Source organism: Plodia interpunctella, chromosome 5 (assembly GCF_027563975.2).
Source record: "Plodia interpunctella isolate USDA-ARS_2022_Savannah chromosome 5, ilPloInte3.2, whole genome shotgun sequence".
Classification (NCBI taxonomy): Eukaryota; Metazoa; Arthropoda; class Insecta; order Lepidoptera; family Pyralidae; genus Plodia; species Plodia interpunctella.
Genome location: NC_071298.1, coordinates 1,207,443 through 1,231,445, shown reverse-complemented (window position 1 = coordinate 1,231,445; position 24,003 = coordinate 1,207,443). Strand labels below are relative to the sequence as shown.

General features: G+C 32.9%; 1 protein-coding gene across 5 annotated transcripts; it reads right to left on the bottom strand.

The window, feature by feature from the left end:
- Nucleotides 1-1,311: 1,311 nt before the first annotated feature.
- On the bottom strand, nucleotides 1,312-23,441 carry LOC128670200 (uncharacterized protein). Of its 5 annotated transcripts, XM_053745676.1 has the most exons (12): nucleotides 14,376-14,524; nucleotides 14,129-14,179; nucleotides 10,254-10,342; nucleotides 9,861-10,090; nucleotides 6,946-7,135; nucleotides 6,194-6,259; nucleotides 5,917-5,987; nucleotides 5,362-5,509; nucleotides 4,988-5,125; nucleotides 4,397-4,476; nucleotides 4,041-4,178; nucleotides 1,312-2,939 (listed from the first exon to the last, which is right to left on the bottom strand). In XM_053745676.1, the coding sequence occupies exons 2-12, from the start codon at nucleotides 14,169-14,171 to the stop codon at nucleotides 2,876-2,878; spliced, it is 1,257 nt and encodes a 418-aa protein (XP_053601651.1). In that variant the 5' UTR covers nucleotides 14,172-14,179; nucleotides 14,376-14,524; the 3' UTR covers nucleotides 1,312-2,875. The 5 variants fall into 5 exon arrangements, with proteins under 5 accessions (XP_053601651.1, XP_053601649.1, XP_053601652.1 ...); XM_053745674.2 differs by lacking the exons at nucleotides 14,129-14,179; nucleotides 14,376-14,524 and adding an exon at nucleotides 23,227-23,441; XM_053745677.2 differs by lacking the exons at nucleotides 14,129-14,179; nucleotides 14,376-14,524 and adding an exon at nucleotides 15,594-15,706.
- Nucleotides 23,442-24,003: the final 562 nt, after the last annotated feature.

Sequence of the window (24,003 nt, the reverse complement as noted above, 5' to 3'; positions counted from 1 at the left end):
CTTCTATAGTAATGTATACTATAGAAGATTTATTAATACCTTAGATAAATATAAATCATGGGTCATAATCATACTTCATTGCAAACTTTTGTATTTGGGTGGAGAAAATAATGTTGTACTGTAGCACGTCTTCATACTATACGGAGTAGACAGAGCTGCGAAACTCAAAAGTTACATTTAACTGTACGGTGGCTTCTTTAATTAGTCTAAAAATTGTATGAAATTCTCAAAATTGCAGCCAAAGTACAATCAAGAAAAAAAAAACATTATTTTGCTAATTTATACAGATATGGTGAATGATATGACGTGGTTCCGATCTAGAATGCCCACGACTCGACTCGATTAAGGGACACAGACTCAGCCTAGGCATCTGATAGGTAACAATAGCATTCCCAAGGACGTCAGGTTATAAAATCGCAGCGGAATCTTTTAAATTTTAAGGTGTAATATTTTAACATACCATAACGATTATAAATTATTATATTTTAAACTGGTTCAAGAACTAATTTCAAAATCACGAAATGGAGAAAACAGAGCAATAAATTCTTCATATTTTGTTTATTATATCATTACGAGAGTCCAGTAAATCATTCTCGTACAATCTCCTTATCCTTTAATACTCCGATTGTAATTCTAGCGGCGTTTCGGCGAAATTTATTTACTTTGAAAGTTCAGCGATATAAATTTAGTTTGTCTTATCAGATTAGGTAGTTTCCATTATTGTTTACTTTTCTGTTTGAAAACAAGTTTATATTTGTTTCTAGATGGACGTGATTCTTCATAGTTGTATGATGGTCATCCACGTAATAACCACGACCCTAATGTCGTGGTTATTACGTGGAATGAAACACACACAACAACTTTCTTGGCATCATTAATGGAGTGATTTGACAATGCTTTCTCCAATTCACACACAAAATAATAAGAAACAACCAGTGTGCAGGTTTCCTCACGATGTTTTCCTTCACCGGAAGCAAGTGGTGGTCGATAAAAACTACTATACATGAGTCAGATTGGTATACAAACTCATGTGGCACGAGTAGGATTCGAACCTGGGACCTTTCGATCCACAGGCGGGCGGGTTAACCATTACACCACCACCGCTTCATAGACTTGATATAAATGTACAAAATAATTGTTAATTTGTTTTGTAATTTATTATTTCAGATTATTAGACTAGTGTTTGCCCGCTGATAGCCATGTGATTTTTCTGTTTTAATAGTACTACTGACTGCTAGCTTTTGACGAACGAGCAAATAGTTGAGTTTGAAATTAAAATTTAGCATTTTACTATGATAAATAAAACATAAATTTACATAATAACAAATGTTTATTTATGGACATAACTAAAATTAGCATTTGAAATTATTTCTATACTACTATTTAATAAAATAATAATTATCTAGACAAACTTTGCACTAATTTCGAGGTTCGAGTTAAATTCAATATACAATATTGATATTAAAATGATAACGGAACCTAGCATTGTGTAGGGCGATGTAAATTAAATTGCTGGCAACAACTGACTGGGGATGGCCCAGGACAGAGATGGTTGGCGGAGACGAAAGAAGGCCTATACCCAGCAGTGGGTCACGGGGGGCTGCGGACGATGGTGATTAAGAAGTATCTAAAATTGATATTTTTTTTCTCTATATTATAACTTATTTCTAAAATACATTTTCGACCAGCAATTCAATTATTGTGGATGTCACAATTAGATGACTGAAGCAACTAATAACAGGAATGGAATAACAAAGTAATAACCCAAGTAATTGCTAGCCAATATAGATATAGGACATGGAATGGCTAAAAAACTATGGAGCGCCCATATGGTCGTAGCCAGAGGGTGAAGTGTAGGTTAGCATTTTCACTTCTCATTATCGAATCGATTCGAAGTGAGACGCCGCGAACCAATGCCATTGCAGTGTTGTTGTCGTTGCGTCACAATTGCGCAATGTGATTGGTTCGCTGTGTCTCATTTCGACTCGATTCGATGGTGAGAATTGAAATACTAACCCGCACTAACCGCTCAGAGCACCAATTATTGAATCTAAGGCAGAAAGAAAAGTCACCTGTTACGTACTGTTTGTATAACTAACAAAGTGCACACAATTAAGCTACAATATGAGGTTTGCTAACTAACTCACTACATATTTTATTATTTCAATATCAGTTTATTTTATCCATGTTTCTATTTAATATTTTTAAAAATAAATAAAGAACTATAAATCTATATATATAATAATTTTTTATCAAGATGTATTTCTTTTGTATATATAAAAATATTTTGTCCTATATTCCTACTACTATATTAAACATAAAACATATTTGTAAATATAAATATACGGACAAATCACACAGACTGAGCTAGCCCCAAAGTAAGTTCGAGATTTGTGTTATGGGATACTAACTCAACCATACTATATTCTATAACATATACATATATAGATAAACTTCCAAGGCCCGACCGGAGATCGAACCCGGGACCCCTCGGTTCAGAAGCAAGAACTTTACCACTGCGCCACCGAGGTCGTCAAATATTTTCCGATAACATTCTAATCAAAAGAAATTCATATTTATGAATTTTTTTTCTCTGTAAAATCATAACTTGATATGAGGTTCTGTCCTTTCTCCCTAATCCTTGCAAATGGTTTAATAACTAACAAGACTACACACTGATTCTAAGTTAGCAAATCGAATAACAAAAAGTATGGAGCAGTTTCATTAATCAACATACATAATTCACAATTATGAATTACCAGAGCGCCAGAGAATTCATGTATCATTAGAAACTTCCTTGCCCGTGCTCTGCTATACACAAGAAAAGGCACACTACATCTACAATAGCAAATCTAATCAAAATATGGTAATAGTTTCATTTCGGTGGCTCGTTCACGTACGGCGCGGCGCCCGTCCATGTGATCTTAGCGTCTTGCCATCTGCAAAACAAGTTTTTTACAGTTATACCAACAAACTAATGTAATTTGCATTATATCTACTAGAACAAATTGTTAGTTTGCGTTTGTTTTCTTCATATTTTATGTCGATTTAGTTCTGATTACATCTTATACTCAATACTTTATTTGCATCAGTTGTTATTGAATTATATTGTCCATCACACAAGCCTAATCCGACTATGCAAAAACATATTAACATAAAATAGGAATTATTGTTCACATGCAATAATTAATTAGGTTAATTATTTATAAAAAAAAAAAATATGACAAATTTCAACAAAAATCAATTATGTTTGGGTCGATTTCGAAAAAACAATTTAACTGAGTAAAAACATTGGTTACATAGCCAAGTTTTCAGTTCTTTTAAGAACTTCTTACGAGGCAGCAGACATGCATACTTATTAGACAAATATGACCGAGAAAAGTATTAAAATCAAAAATTTTAAAAATAATTTTCTGCCGTCTTTGATTACGGTTTATGTATTATTTTCTACCCATTGCTGATACTCCTCCTCCTCTCTTTATATACTCCATAAGATTTTGCCTTGTAAGACTTTTATAAGACTTTTATACGACTTCTGGACTTTGTATCGTCTGCTTCTTTCATTGCAGGCAGTTTGATATTTATTTCATTTGCTCTGGGTTACCATTCGGTCAATTCTTTACTGTTTGGCATAAATGTGGTTTCAACTGAGTAAAATTATTTCGATTAATTTAGCTTATTAAAATTTCTATATCCACTATGAAATTGGATATAGAAATTTTAATAAGCTTACCTAAGATACCACTATTTATATAAACTATACTCTCTTTTATATTTATATTCTCGGTTTAATTCTGGGTTGTAAAGCCACGAAGCCCGGGGTCAGCGTGAACAAAATATTTGTCTGTAATTTTACAACTGGCCGCCAGCCTGCCGTCAACCCTCACTGGGAGTGCTATTGTTGCCTATTAGCTGCCTAGACAGTGTGTCCCTTAATCGCCTCGTACAACATCCACGGAGAGATATAGTGTGGTCCTATTCCGACCAGGACGGAACCACACTATTTAAGTTATACATGCGGTATTTAATACAAAAGTTACTTGGTGTGAATCAACTTTTCAAGTGGGGTGGCGCTAATGTCATCATTCCTTATAGATCCAGGGATATCGTCGTGCGCCCGAGTGTCAACATTCAGGAGGACATGGCAACCACCGCATGTATAGTAGTTGATATCAAACCTGAAATATGAAAGGAAATTTTAAAACTAGGCGATCTGATAATAATTACATACAAAGTCGACAGTCGCAAAGCATCATCAGTCTATTAGAGTATGGTAAGTTAGGCAAGATTGCTGATACTGAAGGAAAATAATTACAGCAATATAATACTTACAGTGTTTAAAATAAATGTTTTATACCTAAGATAAATTTATCAAACATTAAAAATAAACAATCACCTTCTTTCGGCATGGTAATTTCTAAGTAGCTCACGATTGGTATTGAACAGCAGACCATAATGCCCCGAACAACTAGTTACCTAATGTTAAAAAAAAATACATAAATTGTGAGTTAAAAATTACACATTTTTAACAATAAACAATTGTTAGTCAACAATATATTTACTGTTGTTCAAATCTATCCAAACGAACACTAGTTTAATGATAATGCAAATTGTACAGAGTATTATATATTTATTAGCTTCAAACATCAGATTCACTCACATCATGATCATATAGATATGGAGTGAACTCATATCTTTATGCGACTACGTACTGAGTATAAAAGCTACATTTTGTTAATTGACGTCCTTGGAGAAAAGGCTGCGGTGAAGTTTGTTGCACCGCTTCTTCTTCACCAGCGCTTTGGAATTAGTTTAAGTAATTTTTTGACATAAATAAGTGATGTATATCATCCTAAATTCAATAATTTTGAATTTGAATTTGAGTAAGGACTTACTATGAATGGTATGTAGGGTGTGGTGACCACTACGCTACAAAACTTGTCGCGTAATCCTTAATGTGTTGTAATAATGAAATATTAATTCTTACCCATATAGGCATGGCTGGAGTCTTCAGCCTCGATCCAGGATACTGCTTGTTAATGTTACTTTTCGACCCATCTTCCCCTCCATACCACACTAACAGTCCGACGGGGCTACGGGATAGAATTCCGAACTGCGGCATTGCCTGAAATTTAATAGTGATTACATTAGTTTTACTCGTAAAACATGTTTTTAGTTTGGAAATTTTATCCACTCATTCTAATTTAGGATTTTTATCATTTTGGCCTACGTCAACTATCAGGTAGTCGTTCATTTATATCTAGTGACATTTAAAAACATTTAACTAACATAATAACTAGCTAACTAAGGCTTAAGTAACATCGCCTAGAATTTGTGCTTATTATTAATATAGCAACTTACGTAATGGTCTTCGTCGCCGACATACAAAACCCCATTATGAAGATATGGTGTGGCTCGTCCAGTCAGCAGAAGAGTTACAATATTGATTGAGCCTTCCACGTGAGATGACACTAGATTCGTCAGCTTGCCATCTAGATCTTTCTTTATGCTGTAAAACAACATAAAACATATATTTTCTTTCTTTCTCTCTCTCTCATCTGAGCGTTTTCCCGGTTCCGTCCTTGGAGCGTCGGAGTCCAAGGTCCGCGTTCCCAACTCCACTACACACGCGGCGTCCCTAGTTGTCAAATCATTGACTAAATATTTAATTTCTTTATACATCGTATTCCTGTCATTGAAATGATCACAATATTTTTGATGTGAATATTCATCATCATCATCATCATTTTCAGCCTGTATCATACTGAGTACAGGCCTCCGTTTATTCGCACCATTTCTGTGGCCGTCTCATGCATCTCTTTCCCGTGACCCAAACAATGTCGTCTGAGCGGGATAAGAAAATTATTATCTGAAGTTCTTGGTTTGATTACTTGGATATATAAATTGTTAACTTACTTCTCACAGCCTCTTGATAGTATAACTGAATACAATAGTAGTAATGCACCTGAACCCTCTTCAATTTGGAACTGTAAAAAAGATTTTTTTTTTTACAAAATTGTTTTTAACAAATTTGTCAAGAGATTCACTGTCGTATCTTGTTACATTCATTGTATAACAAAAAGTAATGTCTGTGCAATTAACAGTTGAAAATTACAATGGCAGTTAAATATAAATTTAAAATATATTATTTGATTGATAAAAAATATTTCAAATTAAAAGTACTGTGACTCACCAAGTACAAATAACGTTTGACGAAAATTTGCAGATCTTCCATATTCTTGAACTCGAAAAAGTGAAGCTGAAAATTCAATAATTTTATGTATGAGAAATTTTAATGAAATTACTAATACAGAGAACGGCGTTTAAATTAAAATGTAGAAGGGAATCAAATTACGATTTCGCAAACTTAAATGGCAAAGGGGTGTGTTTATGAAAAACAAATACAAATTCGTATAGAAAAATGAAATTGGATAAGTACTTCAATATGCCAAAACCATGGAATTAGTAGATACTCCAGTACCTACTAATTCCATGGCCAAAACTAATACACTTCATTTCACTTTTTAATTTTATGGCTCCATCGTTTAGTCAAACGATGATTTTGCCAATGTCAAGTTTGAGAAAGTCACTGTGATTATTGCTACAAATTATAATCTGTTAGAAATTCTACAGCAGAAATTGACCATTGTCCAAGAGCCTAAACCTAAAACGACACAACAAACAAAACTAATTCGAAATTGTGTTAAGTTTTGATGTACGTCAACTAATGTCAGTGTCAAACCCCATAGAAAACAATGTAGCACCACGGAGCTACAACATACTGCCATTTCCATTGCTCGTTGCGATGTCGCAACGAGCAATGGAAACGCGCCCTATGGGTCTAAGATCAAGTAAAGAACAAAAAGTATTAAAGCGAGCCCTGGATACCGACGCTTTATTACTGATGTATGCAAATAAATGATTGATGCATATAAAACAGTTCACCTTTTCAGTAATCCCGTCCTGGTAGTAATGAGAGCTGTGTTGCACGTATGTATTCTCACTGGGAAGAGCGACGACCGCTTTCGGCTCCACCCCGCTTTGAGGATTGAAGCCTCCTCCGCACTTCCATATCACTTCGCTGCAAGCTCGCCAGAGTGCCTCTTCTTGACGATCTTCTGATGGACGTAGGTAACTGTAATAATGAAAAATCATTAAATTACCAAATTTAACAACTTTGTTAAAAATTATTGAATCCGTTAAAAAATGATGGTTTTTTGAAGCTGAACCGATGTTGGAACTATACGAATATTGCAAAGACAGACTTACGGATGTATTTCTTTACTTACGCGATCTAAATAAACATTAATTAATTGTGGTTCTCAAAATCTGTGTTTCCGTACCATCGTGTAGAAAGATCACTGAGTTATTTTTACTTTGCATTAATCCTGACAATGAAATTAATCTACAAGAATGCTCATTTTCAATAACATGATAAGTATACGGATTTCTGCACAAGAATCCTCAGTGACACTACACCTTACATAATTCATATAAACAATGGGTCATAAAGGGGCCATTGCAAGTAAAATATCGGCCAATAGTGCATTGAACAGATTTATGCTGAAACACGGGACGGGAGTTATGATCGGCCTTTAACGCTGGTCGGTGTCTTACAGCGATAGGAAATACGCGTTTATTTTTAAAGTTTTATTCTCAGTTTTACTTGACTTGGTTTATTAGTATGTTTTTTTGGTGTTTATAAAATTTTACAAGTTAGATCTTTTTTTCTATGACAATTCATTATTATGATATACAGATCTAATGGTGTATCCAGGATCGCCTTCCGACTATGGCTTGCTCTTTTGAAGTCAAAAAATCAAAATCAAAATCAAATCATTTATTCAGAAATTAGGCCATCACAGGCACTTTTTCACGTCATTTCGTATTCTAAATTAAATGATGTTTACCAAAGCTATAAACTACTAGCATTTCGGAACGACCACTGCTGAGAAGAAATGCCGAAAGAAACTCATTCAAACAGTGTTGGTCCCTATTATGCCATTTTTTAAATATAAATTTATGTATATTTTTTTATAAGTAATATAACAATGTAAGTACACAATAAAGTACATGGTCAAAAGGTACACTGAAACATATTATGATTGTGATCAAGTGCTGATGAAAGGAAAAAATATATACCTATATATATATATGTATAATTAACCAAACAAAAAAACTTTTAATAAAAGATCGAGCTGACCAGTTCCCCCGACAGTACCCGTTTTACAAGCTTGTGTCAAAAATAATTTTTTTTTAATCTTATTTATTCTATAAAAGTTGCAGAGAGGTGAGGATGAAAACAACAGTTTTCATAAAACAGTTACAAAATTGGTGATTGCCAGACGCTAAGTAAATTTTAAAGAAGCGGAATTGATTTTTAAGATCTGAAATAAGGTTCAATTTAGTATAAAATAATCGCGATTCGTAAAAAAACAGGACATTATGAAAATCTGGAATTAAATTTTCTAAAACTTAAAATGTAAACTCTCCGCTTAGATACGATAAGCCGCAATGGAGCGTTCACTCTACTTTCCCGTTTGGTCTATTTTGAATATAATATTATATACTTAATAATGTTTATTTTTGTCAGACATGACTTCTTAAAAATAAAAAATACAGTACTACATGCTGCGCCATTAGGCATACAAAAAAAAAAACACAAAATTTTGGAGTGTTATCTCAACTTGTAAATTTTTTCCTAATCCCGTGGAACTAGTCCCGCTTACATCATGTTTCACTGCAGATTTTATTAACGTTTGTTACAAAAAGTGACATTTTAACTGCCTCCCTTAAACTACACAATAAATATTTTTTACGGTTACAGCGTAACGTTAAGGAGTTTCTCGTCGCTATAAACAAATTTGATGACCATCGGTGAAAAAGTAAACACGTTTATGAGGGATCTGGAACATTTTGAGAAGAAATATCACTTACATTGCTGATTTTACGTTTATGTATCGTTTGTATTGTTGATAGTAGAGCTGTAGTGGTACAGTTATTGAGTCAATAAAATAAAAAAATAAAAATAAATATATTAGGACAAATCACACAGATTGAGCTAGCCCCAAAGTAATTTCGAGACTTGTGTTATGGGATACTAACTCAACGATACTATATTTTATAACAAATACATATTATAGATAAACATCTAAGACCCGGGCCAATCAGAAAAAGATCATTTTCCATCATGACCCGACCGGGGATCGAACCCGGGACCTCTCGGTTCAGTGGCAAGAACCTTACCACTGCACCACCGAGGTCGTCAAATCTGTTGGTACAGGTTTGAATTCTATACCATTCTCTTTTAAGATACAAAATATCACCAGCCTTTCAGGTCTTTAGTCCCAGTAGTTTGATCAAACTACTCACACTAACATTCTATGGTATCAGATTTTATTCAAGTCACCTAAAGACAACAGACATGATGTATTCACTGGTTTTATGTAACCATTAATTGAAAATTTTAAGCATAATTATAACCTAGAATAAGGAATATGTTACGGAAAATGCAAAGAATCAACTACTCCTAAAACATTGCCAAAGTAAAAGATACTAGATGCTTCCAATGGTATTAATGAAGAAAGGCTTTAACATTTAGCAGTAAATAAATGGAACTTTAAAACTTAGACATTCATACGTATCAATCGGCAATGTCTTATTACCCCAAGTCTGATCCGGGCTGCACTATGAGGTTATGCGTAATATATTAATGTATTGTCGTGGAAACTGAAGGGATGTGGAAAATTTCAACTTTGTAGGTCAACTGGAAGTAGGAGAAATCTAACTTGCAAGATTTGATTACAGACAACGGGACAGGTGAAACTAAATAAAAGCTTGTAAAAATTCAAGATTCTTACGTATCTGGCGGCAACGCAGACTTGTTGTCCCGGGTTAGCGGGCGTGAGTCGAATAAAAGCCACTTAATGATGTGAGCTTGGAGAGCGGACAGCAAGGATCTAGCAGCATTTCTCGGAGCACAGAGACCGTAGGCCAGAGGTTGGTCTGGAGGTCTCATGACAAGTGGTGTGCGCACCCATTCACCTCGCGGGGGACACGCAGCTGTGCCAAATGCTACTATGCGAAGTTCCTGATAGAAACAAAAAAAAAAGAAAACAAATTAAAAAAGATAATCTTATTCTTCAAATGTCACAAAATTTGAGTTATTTAGCCACATGTTGGGCAAATGAACATATGAATACAATGGAATCAAAATATTTATAAATAAGTGACCTAAAAATAAAAATTCTTACAGCGGCCTCCTCTTCAGTTATTGGTTTTCCTCCCACCACAGCAGGTTTTGTTCCGGCCAGCAATTTGTTTCTGGCATAGAGCACCCTCTCTGTAAAGGAAGAATGTATATATCTTGATGATGTCATTGGCGTAGTACTCACCACGCCCGCACGCTATCTGGAGGTCCTGGGTTCGTTTCCCAGCGCGGCTAAAATATTTACCTGTGATCACAAATTGTCTGCGGTTCTGGGTGTGGGACCGTTTATGTGTTTGTGTCCATCGGATCCGCTATAAATTTTTATTGTTTAACGGCTTTAAGTGTTGTCACATGATTATTTTTCTTTACTATACGTCGAAATAGTAATTTCTAATACGTCTTTAATGTCTTTACCTTTTGTATTATAATGTATAGCTATACAAAACAATCCCTAAACAAATTTAAAACTTTTACTACAGAAATCTATTTCTGTTGACCGTAAACATATGAGGTAGTTGTCCGTCCACTTAACCTGTGTTTTTGGGTAACCTGTGTTTTTTGTAATTTCATTTTTGAATTCATAATTGATTAGTAAATTTTTGTTTACAAAAAAGAAAATTAACATTTTAATTCACAATTGATAACTGCTGTTAAATAAAAGGGCAACTGATATACTCTCTCCAACCAAAAATATTAGTTAATTTCTGAATAACTCAGAGTCAAAGTTTAAAAGATATTCTGGAGTTTCACAATAATGGAGTAGACCCTTGGACCCTGTCATGTCAAGTTCTCTATTGTTGGCCACACAAAAGCAATCAATTTTCTCTCAAAAGCATCAAAAATTTGGATGTCGAGGCATGCAGTAACTTTATTTTGAAAGGAAATTGCTGTGTTGCGAATTTTGTATTGCTCAATTTTATTTTATAGTGATTTTTATGTTTTGTATATTATATTTTTTGAATTAATTTCTTTTGTTAACGTTAGCAATTAAAATTGTTACAGTAATAAAATGTAATTAGAGTTACAATATTAATTGTTAGTTTATTAAAATATTTTTTCTACTGTTTTATTATATGTATTGATTAATAAAATATTATTAAAGAACACGTTACAGTCTATAGTTAAATGAACATTTCGAACTTACAATTTTTTTTTACTCTTCAAAATAGACTCGACAAGATGAATAGAAGTGAACAATCTTTGTTCTTTAAAACTAAATGAGTAAATTAACTTTTTAAAATAAATTGACTATAGAATGTTCAACACATCAGCTGCAGAAGGAGCCTGTCTATTATGTATTATAATTTTCATAATTAAATAAAGTCTATTATATAAATAAATAAATGTGAAATAAAAATTATTAAATAAGCACATAGCAAAAAGTCAAACCATAGAATTCTTCTTGCGATGTTCCGAGAACGTTTTTCCTCTTCGCTCCGAATAAATACATGTTTATTTGCAGTATATGTTTTTAAGATTGAACATAAAAAATAATTAAAATGTGATGAGATGCAAGAACACTCTTCCATATGTCAAGTACTATATTTCGTATGGAACTATAACTGTAAGTAATTGATAGTGTTCCTTCTATTACGTTACGATTTTGTAGTCAAAAATTATTCCTTAATATATCTAGGTACATAAGTGAGAAAAATCACGCAAATAATGAAATCGATCTATTAAAGTCACTTTTGGTTACTTTTATGAGCATATGTTTTACCAGGGCAAATTGCCAATTGATAGTCTACTCTATCGCTCAAAAAATTGAATTCATTTTTATATTTTTCTATTTTATATTTATTATATTTTATATTTGCGAATTGACATTTAACATTTACTCTACCAATACAAACAATTTAAAAGGAACTCCCGTTATGACTTCAAAAAGATTTTTAAAAATTAGATTTTAAACTAGAAGAATTGAATTCTTTTTAAAATAAATAATCAAAGAAACCTTTGCATTGCCAAAAAGTTTATGCGTACAACAATTGCATAAAATTATGCTACCACTAAATTAAAAGTGACTATTCTAAAAAATTAAAATAAAAACTTTCCTTTTTTTTAGTACCTAAGTTTACCAACGAGCCTTAATTTAACGTAGTCTTATAATTGACTTAACGAATTCCTGAGGCAATGTGTCGACTAATATTGAACTATCTATTACTGTATTTCGTATACAGGTCGATAAACAAATGAGACGAAAAAAATTATGTGAAATGTAATATTGTCGCCTCCTAAATGCCATCCGAATTTAGCATTCAAGATGAAAAAAAAACATATCCCTGTTTTCTATTTAGCGCAGATGTAGTTGATTTTCACTTGCAACGAATACATCATTCAAAAAGCATTATATTTTTCACAAAAAGATTAAAAACACGATCAAAAACGAAAAGCAAAGAAAATATTATTTTATAAAATTTCAAGAAGAATTTTTAAAATGAAAGCACGCAGGAGTGATGATATATATACACTGAAGACGTTGAAACGGAGACAAATATTAAACAAGCCGACACCGCCAAGAGAATGATATGATCCACTACGGAACCTAAGTGTGGATTGTCGACTGCATTAGAGGTAATTTTCGCTTGCACGCTACGGCCATCACTTTTGCTTGATAGGTCTCTGCACTAGTACGAACCTCTGAATCTACTTATTTAATTTTAAAATACTTTTTTAGATCAAGGAAGCCGAATATTTTTAAAAGTCTTTAGTTTGATTTCTGTTGATTTAGGTTAAAACAATATAATCGTAATTTTATATAATGTGGTTAGTTTCTATTTGCTAGACTTTGAGGAATTGATTTAGGCCTTATTGACGTATACAACGTACATAAAAGTGTCAGAGAAATGATAAAAGCATCAGAAAAAAATATTCATTAATTTCTCACTCGTGTCTTGAAATTTATCATTTCATTATTATAATTTCTATTTCGGAATTTACTATTTCGGAGATCAACTTATACGTAATATAGCTAATCGATTTGCAAGTGTGTGTACCCAAGAATGCTAATATACAACACAAAATATATAATTCAAACAGTAATATCACAGCTGTCTGCATGCGCAGTCATAAAATGCATGTAGTCAGAGTATTTTTATTTTATTTCGTCCTTTTTGAGACACAAAAGGTGTCATGCAAACAATACACATACATAGTTGCTAGTCCAGGTGAATTTTAAAAATATATTTGTTATGTTATCAATTTATGAGACCGTAACTTTATAATATTATTACGTTTCTTTGTAAACTTGGTATTAATACCAAATAATGTATTTTCTCTACAACATTGAGAAGTATATTATAAATATTTTATTGACAGTCACGTTAAATAATTTCCTTTAATTTTTGACATAAAATCTAAGTAAATTATGTGTTATCAGACTTGATATAAAATGCTTGTAATTTAATAACACACTTAAAAGTTTACTTTGTAACACAATAAGTCAATAGATATAGGACTAAAATGTAAATAAAAATAAACAATTAAATTAAAAATAAACTTGTGTGTGTGTGAACGTGACTTTTAGCAATACATCGAATGCAAAATGTCAGGGACATGAGACATTTTTACTGTATGGCTTCGAATTTGCTTGAGAATTGATTTCCCTCAAATCGGAAGTCGAAATTTGGGCTTCACATGCACTTATCTGCATCCACTTCTAAATTTTATATGATTCCGTCAGATTACAAACTACCAGCATTTCGGGAGGAGCCATTGTAAACCAAACTTTTTTATGCATATTGGATATTCTTATTTTTCAGATTGAGATGTAAATGTATAATTGACATTAACTTTGTATAATTTTTTTGTAATTACTTATTCAGAGTAGAATCTCCTACTGGTTTAAATTGAAAAACATTATGATGTAATTGATACTCGTAATTTTTTTTTTTTTTCAAAAAATGGATAAAATATTACCTTCAACGTGTAAAAACGCGCCGTTGTTTGCAGTTTTATTCATTTTTGATACTTTAAAAAGGATTCATGAAAACAAAAAGAAGATATTATTTTATAAAATACAATTAAATTTAAAAATGAGTATATCATTGGATTGGATTGAATTAATAGGTACAAAACAAGGAAAGAATTGTGAAAATCGAATAACTGTCAAAGCAACATCGATTTAGAATGACAACCAATTTTGCACTAATCGAGTATCACTCACAAAATGTCCATCAGAACCGCAATCAAATCTTCAATTTCCTGATCGAACACAAAGGAAAATGTTCCTTATTATACTTTGTTGTAAAATTGAATGTGCTTTAAATTTTTATAGGGATAATGCACGTCAAAACGGGCTACGTGATTGTTTTGAAATGGTTGCATTTCATTGTGTAGACTAAAGTTTGTCAGGTATATATAGTGTTAACTTGATAACAGATGTTGGTCGAATGGAGCTGGCATGTTGATTTTTATTTTTTTTTAAATCGAGATTTTCGATTTTACTGTTAAATGTTTCACGTATCTTTTTCAAATATAAGGCTAGTAAAGTGTTCTATGTATATTTTTGATATCGATTAATGACATTTATCATACTATAAAATAATTTTGAATTCGTCGCGTTAAATCGTCTTTAGGTACTGTTAGTAAGAACTGTTAGTGCCGAGTAGTGAGGATATTTAAATTGCTGATGAATATTATGAAATTGAATACAAACAATATTGTTATAAATATTTTTAATTAAAGTAATAAATAAATTAATAATTAACCTACGTAAATAGTGAAATACTTTTGAAAAAAAATTAAATCATAAAAAAATATCATAAAACTTTTACTAAAATGTATTCTTCTCCTGAATAGACTATAAATTTTTCTACAGCTTGAGAAACTTCGGTACTCCATCACTTGGAAAAGATTAACCACATACCACCTACGACCTTAGGAAATTAGCCTTTATTTTTAGACCCGATACTTGCCAACGTGTGAGCTTTCGTGTGTAGCTGCAATAATATGCGGCGGCCATATTTCAAAATGGCGTCGCGTTCGATTTTTAAAAAGACCGTTATGGACGATTCGTTTTTTGAATTGCGCATACTTTGATTTATTTTATTTGTAGCTTTTATCTGTTTGGTCCAGTTTCAAAATTTTAACTGCCAGTTTTTTGTTGAAAAACCGCATATTAGCAAATTGAGTTGTCTGAATATTATTTTGAAATCGTGCGGATTGGTAGTAGACCTTGACTTCTGTATAAATTGAATTGGTTTAACAGTTATGAAAATTGAAAAATAGTTTATGGTTGTCTGTCACAATATTCGGTCAAACTTTGAAGTTTTAATTCAAGAGAAAAGTAATGTATTAACAATTATCGAATTATGAATAGCAAAATAACATAAAAAATTATACAATATTATATATAGTTTGCAGTAATGAATATTAAACTCACGGCCTTTTTTATTTTCTGGAGTTTTTTTCATTTCAACATATGATTTCACTCTAACACCAAGGAGGACGGGTTGATTGACCCAATTTCAGAAAGACTACAATGTTATAGGAGGCACCTTCTATGAAGACGATTACTTACTAAACGGATGACTTAACTGCAACTTAAAATGTTCAAGTTCTTATTAAGTCTTGAACTCTAAGCGGGGTTGTAGGAAAAAAATTGTCGGTCGTCGAACAATTTGCAAAACTTTGGCGAATTCGGTATACATTGTTGGTTTTTCAATGCGGTAAATAAAAGCACTGGTACGAACTACGCAGTGTTCACGCATGTGTCTGAGTTCGGCGACAGTGCGCAGCTGGCATTAGAATAGGACGTGTCCTCCCCGACTAAACCCATTTAGGCTTTTGTTATAACCTTATGGCAACGCTCTTGAATTATAAAATTTGTTTGTCCACTACGCTCTAGGTCGGAACGCTATAATAATGCGTTTTTTGTAATTTTTTCGAGTGAACTGTACCACTCTATATCCTGTATGTATGAAGCGACTATTGTCTCACATAGCCTTGACAGCAGCAAAAAAAATAGGTTGATGACAGACGGCCGAATTATATAATTACAACTTGCCTTAAATAAGTATAAATGTGAAAGTAATTTTTTGTTACCTCTTTAAGCTCTGTAATGCTCAACCAATCTTCTTGAAATTTTGTATACGTGTATTTAGAAGTACGGAGAAGGACATAGAGTATATTTCATCCCGGAAAAATAAATGTTCCCGCGGGGAATTCACGCGGGCGAAAGCTAATTTCTAAATATTCCTAAAAGTCTTGTTTCTGAATATAATTATGCTTGGTTTCTTAGTTTTTGATGCAACTTCTTTCTGACTTATAATTGTCTCAACTAGCCTAGGGTATATTTATATATATAATCGTAAATGCCATATAGAATGGGTCCCTGATGGCTGGCGGCGACGTAAAACAGGCCGGAGCAGGACAAGATGGTCGAAAGATTTTGATGTGACGGATAAAAACTGGAGGAGTTACGCAATGAGACAGAGATGGATAGCGAAATTGAGGGGAAGCCTTTGCCCAACAATGGTGTGTCCCATTGTTGGGCAAAGGCTTCCAACGGGCTATTAATTCCACAGGCTATTAAAAAAATCGCAAATGAAATATACTTTTATCGCTTGCACCGCCAAATTTTTGTAAGTAGCGCTGTTATGCATTAATCAAAGTCATCGACAAGATAAGCGGTACAACCTTCTCGCTTCAAATTTGGTTTGCCTTGTTATCTTGGACTGTTAAATACCTTTAATTGTACTGATTATATCCAGTAATCAGTGAGTATATCCAGGCATATTAGCTATTGCCTATACACTCCAGCTCTTCTATTATCTCCACACCAAAAATAGAACATCAGAAATTTATAAATAATTTATCTTTGAGCGTTTTCCTAATTACTTCCTCAGCCTGTGAGCGTCTGATCCCTTTGAACGGTAGTCGGTATCGCTAGTTATTAGATACAGGAAAGCCTACATTAAAAAAAATATATTTTGTATTTAAACATTTAAAAATTTTGATTGAATTGTATAAGAAAATAATAATAGTTTCAAGGTCATGTACTATTATGATCGATTAATAATTTACAATTTGACAGTACAGTGCAATATACTCCTTTAATTTGTATTTGTGTAAGGCTTTATTATCAAGCGATACTGACAATAACGTATCCATGGTATGTAGAATAGACTTCCTATTCTAATCACAGTGCATGTTGAAGGTCAACGTTGATTGGTTCTTGGAAGCAATCATGAGGATACCTTTGTAGTTGCTCTAGACGTAACGCCTGCATAATTTGGTAATCAATTTTTTTTATAATCTATACAGAGTGGCGCCTTGAGAAATACGTGAAAATTGACAAATACAGGAACCAATCACACAGATTGAGTTATACTAAAGGTGAACTCGAGACTTGTGTACCCTAATCTCAACTAATATTATAAATGTTAAATTAAGTTTTATTGTCTGTTTATTACTTAAATATGCTTTATTTTCTCAAAGTAATTGGAATTTTGCATAATATAGTTAAGAACACATACAATAAAGCATTCATCTCGGAAAGATAATTAATCCAGTGCAAAATTGGACATGGACGGATGTAGTTGCGGATAAAATTTAGTATTTTATAAGATATGAATAGAAATGAACTTAAAAGACCAAAAAAGATAAATTTTCCATCTTGATTTATTGACCGGAGATAAAACTTAAAACGTACGTTACAATACAAACAACTACTCTCTTACTTACAATAAACAGTGATACTAAACCTCAGTGCAAATGATGAATTTGCTGATGCATGTCAAATGATTACGGTTCGAAAAATAATTAAACAAATAAATATTATTAGGACAAATTACACAGATCGAGCTAGCCCCAAAGTAAGTTCGAGACTTGTGTTATGGGATACTAACTCAACGATACTATATTATATAACAAATACATATATAGATAAACATCCAAGACTTGAGCCAATCAGAAAAAGATCATTTTCCATCATGACCCGACCGGGGATAGAACCAATGATCTCTCGGTTCAGAGGCAAGCACTTCACTGCGCCACCGAGGTCGTCTAAAATTCTATGATAAGTAAAGACTTACCGTCAGTCTTCCTAGCAGCCTCTGGGGACAATAGCAAGAGTCTTCTATCCGTAGGCCCTTCTGTTTTCTTCTCTCTCTTCTCCGCCTTTATAGTCTCGTAATCATTACGACAACTTGGTGTAGTATTGTATACTACGTATTTTACTAATGGATCTACCATTATTAGGTCTTATTACTCAATACTGTGTTAGTTAATATAGTTGGCGCATGATGTTGATGGGTACCTTCGAGGCATTTACAAGATTTTTTTAAATTTAATATACCCAGATTGTAGTTTTGAATTGTTAACATATAATTTTTTTAAGTATTAACTGATATATTATCTCTTTTTGATATGAGAAGAAATCTACTGGGAAACCAGACAGTTACAGGAAACTTGACATGCGGTTTTAATCGAAACTATGCAAAAAATATATAATAAAAAAAAGTAATTGGAAACACGTAAGTGAACACATTTTTATTAAATAAATAAAATAAATACATTAGGACGAATCACACAGATTGAGCTAGCCCCAAAGTAAGTTCTAGATTTGTGTCATAGGATACTAACTCAACGATACTATATTTGATAACATATACATATATAGATAAACATCCAAGACCTGGGCCAATCAGAAAAAGATAATTTCCATCATGACCCGACCGGGGATCGAACTAATGACCTCTCGGTTCAGAGGCAAGCATTTTAGCCTCTTCGCCACCGAGGTCGTCATTATATAAAATTAACACAAGCCATAGTTATTTTTTTAAATTCGATTTTCACACCAAAACATAACTTTAGCAAGAAACTCAAGTAAAACAAGAATCACATTCTTTTCAAAACAGTCTCATTTTCGATATTTTTGTCAACTATATTTTTTTCTTTGCATCAGAAATCTTAAGTAATTTCATGTTAAATCTACAATCGAAACTCTAGTTAAGTAAATGTAATATCACCAAACTTCACCATTCTCTGTGTTAAAAGTGTACTCTGTGTTAAAATTGTAATAGCTAATTAGTTAAGTAAATGTAATATCACCAAACTTCACCATTCTCTGTGTAAAAAGTGTACTCTGTGTTAAAATTGTAATAGCTAATTAGTTAAGTAAATGTAATATCACCAAACTTCACCATTCTCTGTGTAAAAAGTGTACTCTGTGTTAAAATTGTAACAGCTAATTAGTTAAGTAAATGTAATATCACCAAACTTCACCATTCTCTGTGTAAAAAGTGTACTCTGTGTTAAAATTGTAACAGCTAATTAGTTAAGTAAATGTAATATCACCAAACTTCACCATTCTCTGTGTAAAAAGTGTACTCTGTGTTAAAATTGTAACAGCTAATAGAAATGGTAAAAATTTAAATCCGCCCATTAGAAATCAAAAGTGCTACCCATGCAAAAAATGGTAATTTTCCGGTTGCAAAAGTGTTGCGTACACGTTACAGGTGCGACGACGGTACGTATGAAACAACTCGAGCCTCACACATATTGTGCCTGTGATGTTTATGCAAATCCAAATTTGCATGAAGGCGGATTCTCGCATGTGGATCGTGTGAAAAAGATTTCGAAATTATCTACGTTTTATTGAATTTCATTTAAATTGCGGACGCTTTGGACGTTTTTGTTACGTGAAGAGTAATCAGTGCTACTCGTCTCTCTCTCATGTACGATCCCGGTTGCGATCAGGGTTGTGAAGCCGCGAAGCCCTGGTAAGCATAAAAATAAAACCTGAAAATTTTGAAAATTCGGCTATGATTTTACAACCGGCCGCCTGCCTTGACGTCAACCCTACTTGGGAATGCTTTTGTTACCTATCAGCTGCCTAGGCTGTGTGTCCCTTAGTCGCCTCGTACGACATCCACGGAAAGAGATTGTGGTTATAAAATTTCATAGCGTGTGGTTCGAGTCCAAAAATACGATCACTTCGTGTCCATTCGTAAATGTCATGTGTATTAAAGATTTTAAAAGCCATGATAGCTTAAATTAACAAATGCATTTCATTGTGCTATTGTCCAATAGGCAATAAATTTCTCAGATGATAACGCGCTTGTGTAGTCTTCCAATCAATTTTAAATCGACCAATCAATATCACATACAAAAGTTGCACTCCGCGAGTGCCGACAGAAGTAAAAACTTATAAAATATTAACGTTGTGCATTTTTGACGTCTTACGAATTTTCGATCAGGATCACGTGTCCTGACGCGAATTTAATATTTTTTGCCCATCACAAAAAGTGCACAACGCCGCCAAAGAAGTTTTCACTTCACTGAAAATTAATCATTATTATTTGTACTTTTATTAATTCAATTTCCACAATAGATTCAAAATGTAATTTGCAATTTAAAGTGTAAACCTGCATGCACAGCTTATCAGGGCACATTTTGACATTGACATTGTAGTACGTTTGACAAATTTTGGTACTTTTGTGAAATATATAGTTTTTTTTCTATTTAATGAAATAAGTAAATTGTAATAATATCTTATAGCATATTGTTTGGGTGTAATCATTCGAATAATTTAATTTAACATTTAATACCGACTGATATTATCAATTTTTTATAGTTTAAAAAGTTTAATTAAAATTACGGATTATTTGCTAAACTGTATTTTTCATAGAATTTAATTTCTATGAAGATGAACAAGACAATAAGATTCTTACTTCTTTATAGTCGTATTCCTCATAGCTGAGGGTCGTGGCCATAATGTGGAATGAAACACACACAATAACTTTCTTAACGCTATTGATAGAGTCGTTTGCCATTACCTTCTCCATTTCATACAAAATTTTATAAATCAACCAATGTGCAGGTTTTTTCATGATGTTTTTCTTCACCAGAAGCAAGTGGTGGTCGATGAAAGCTAACCAGATTGATATAAAAACTCATGTGTCACGAGTAGGATTCGAACCTGGACCTTTCGATCCACAAGCGGGCTTACCATCACACCACCGGTTCTTGGCATAATTCTTCAGGATAATATAAAATTATAAATATATATAATAATAAAAATAGAACAAAATTATTAACATAATAAAATATTATTATTAAATCAAAAGGGACCTTATGTCACCTTGCACTTACGCCAAAATTACCGTTGTTTTGTTGTATTATACACAATTATAATGCAAGTATCAAAACTGCAAGTCTGTACCGTGTTTAAAATTAGAATGATTTGTAATTGGTCCGCACCGCGGCGCTGCAGCCTGTTTTATCGCGGGGCGTAGTTACCCCGCATTAAGGCCGTATTTACACGGTAATTAGCACACAGATTGTGCTACATATTTATTATGATCACTGACTTGACACTCAAGCTAAAAATGTGGTAAAACCAGAATAGCTCACATTATTGAGCTATTCTCACTTGTTGTACTTTCATACGTTAATCTATTACTGGTCAGTCACTAGTGGCAAATTAACAATAGGCCTATTCCCACTTGTTCTACTTTAGAATCTTAGTGTACTACTGCTCAGTAGAACTATCTTTATTTAATTAACATTTCTTTTAAAATACTTTTTAGTGGGAGCAAACCACAGATTTCATCAGATTTCTAACGTAAAGTAATCCATACAATTTATTTCTAGTTCAATTTTATTTCAAATAAGTTTTTGTTAGTAATGAATTTGCAGTTATAACTTTGGAAAAAATAGATAAAAATAATTAATTGAAAATATATAAATGAAATCTTATTTTACCATTTAGTAGTCGATAGGTGTTTATAGTTAAGTTTGACGACCTCGGTGGCGCAGTGGTAAAGTTCTTGCCACTGAACCGAGAGGTCCTGAGTTCGATCCCCGGTCGGGTCATGATGGAAAATGATCTTTTTCTGATTGATCCGGGTCTTGGATGTTTATCTATCTATATCATATCTATGTATTTGTTATAAAATATAGTATCGTTGAGTTAGTATCCCATAACACAAGTCTCGAACTTACTTTGAGGCTAGCTCAATCTGTGTGATTTGTTCTAATATAAAAAAAAAATTAGTTCTAATGATTTGGTAAAAATACAATATAAAACAGATTTTTTGATATTTCTGTCCACGAAAAAACGTGATCGAAAATACAATTTTCATTTCTAAATAATAAAAAAAACTGCTTTCAACGTCTATTTATCTGCGAAAAATGCGACTCTCTTAAAATGAAGTGTTTTAAAAGTATGTTTACTTAAATTAATATGCATAGAAATTTCAATTACAAGATGAAGTAAACAAGAGAGCCGCAGTTCTTTATTTAACAAACAAATAGACTTATGCTGAGAAATCGCTGGAAAATGTTAATTAAACCCTTTCATTTTACTTTTTATTAATTTGCTGCGCTCTTGTTTGGCTAAACTTAAAATTCGTGATAAATAATAACAACTTACTGCTTATAACAACAGTGGAAAGAAATTGCTAGCAATTACAATAAAAACTTTCGTGCGCTAACGAAAAACAACAATACACAGCTAATGCGTGTGAATCTACCGAAATTCGTTGAAAATTCACCCCTATTACAGCGATTTAAAGATCCGTTTGGGATGACTAGATGTGACCAACTATAAATATTTGACAGACATGCGGCCCACCTGATAGGAAGTGGTCACCGCTGCCATTCAACGCGTGTAAAACCATTTGCCGATATGTGTTATAACTAAACCATCGCAAGTACAAAAATATCCCTACATTACAAAAAGGTACCTCTTTTTGTCGGCTTGTCGCCTCTGTCTGTATGAATGCGATAAACTCAAAAACCACCGAACGGAATTTTCTATCGTTTTCACTAAAATATAGTGTCATTTCTTAGACAAGTTTAGGTGTTTAAATTACTAGCGACCTATCCCGGCAAAATCATTACATGAATTTCGGGATACAAAGTACCCTATGTGTTATTCCAGGTTATATCCTATCCGTGTACCAAATTTCATAACAATCCGTCCAGTAGATTTTGCACGAAATAGTAACAAACATACATACATACCTACATCCCAACATATTTGGCTTTATAATATTTGTATGACTTACCATCACCATGAAGTAAGTCGGCTACATTACCAGTGAAATCCGGTTCAGAAGTTACTTTTGACATTATAAGGAATTAATCTTAATCTTCAATAACAATGTATGTCTTTTAAATTTCCATGAGCGTTATTTTAACTAAATTAAAATCTTTTTTTTGTTTAACATTTAGTATCTTCACTAATACACTGCAGAATGAAATGTATCAAGTATATTTCTATAATTAAAAATTCTCCGGTAAAAAAATTCTCGTTCAATTCTATAACGTCAAAACTATTTGTTATAAATTGGAAAGAACTGACACAATCGGAAACCTTATAAACACTAAAAATATGTGTGGGTTCGCGTGATGTCTAGTTTCAACTTTCGACACTACAATAAAACTTCCTATGTCAGTGCAATCTAATAGTGTTTGCACTAAACCTAACAACATCAAGATAAAAGTTAATCGAGTGTTACCACCGAAAGTCGATTTATAACACTGCAATGTAAATTCCACTAGATTTATCTACTTAATTGTATTTAGTTAATTAATTTTAAGCGTATCTACGAACTAATTTTATTTCAGGGTTTAAAATTCCAGTCCAAATAAAAGCGTGTTCCCATTGCTCAGTCGTGCTCCGTTGCAGTAACATTACTGTTGGTAAAGATTTGTACGCCTATTTATAGATGACAAGCTGCGCCCCGGGGCTTCGCTCCCGTGGACATTTTGGGATAAAATGCACCCTATGTATTATTTCAGGTAATATTCTACACGTGTCCCAAATTTCAAAACAGTCTGCC

Coding starts and splice junctions, on each gene's coding strand:
- LOC128670200 (XM_053745674.2), bottom strand. CDS start 23,290: ATGTCAAAAGTAACTTCTGAACCGGATTTCACTGGTAATGTAGCCGAC. Junction 10,091..10,253: donor TAACTGAAGAGGAGGCCGCT/GTAAGAATTTTT, acceptor TGTTTCTATCAG/GAACTTCGCATAGTAGCATT. Junction 4,477..4,987: donor CTCCAGCCATGCCTATATGG/GTAAGAATTAAT, acceptor TTTTAACATTAG/GTAACTAGTTGTTCGGGGCA.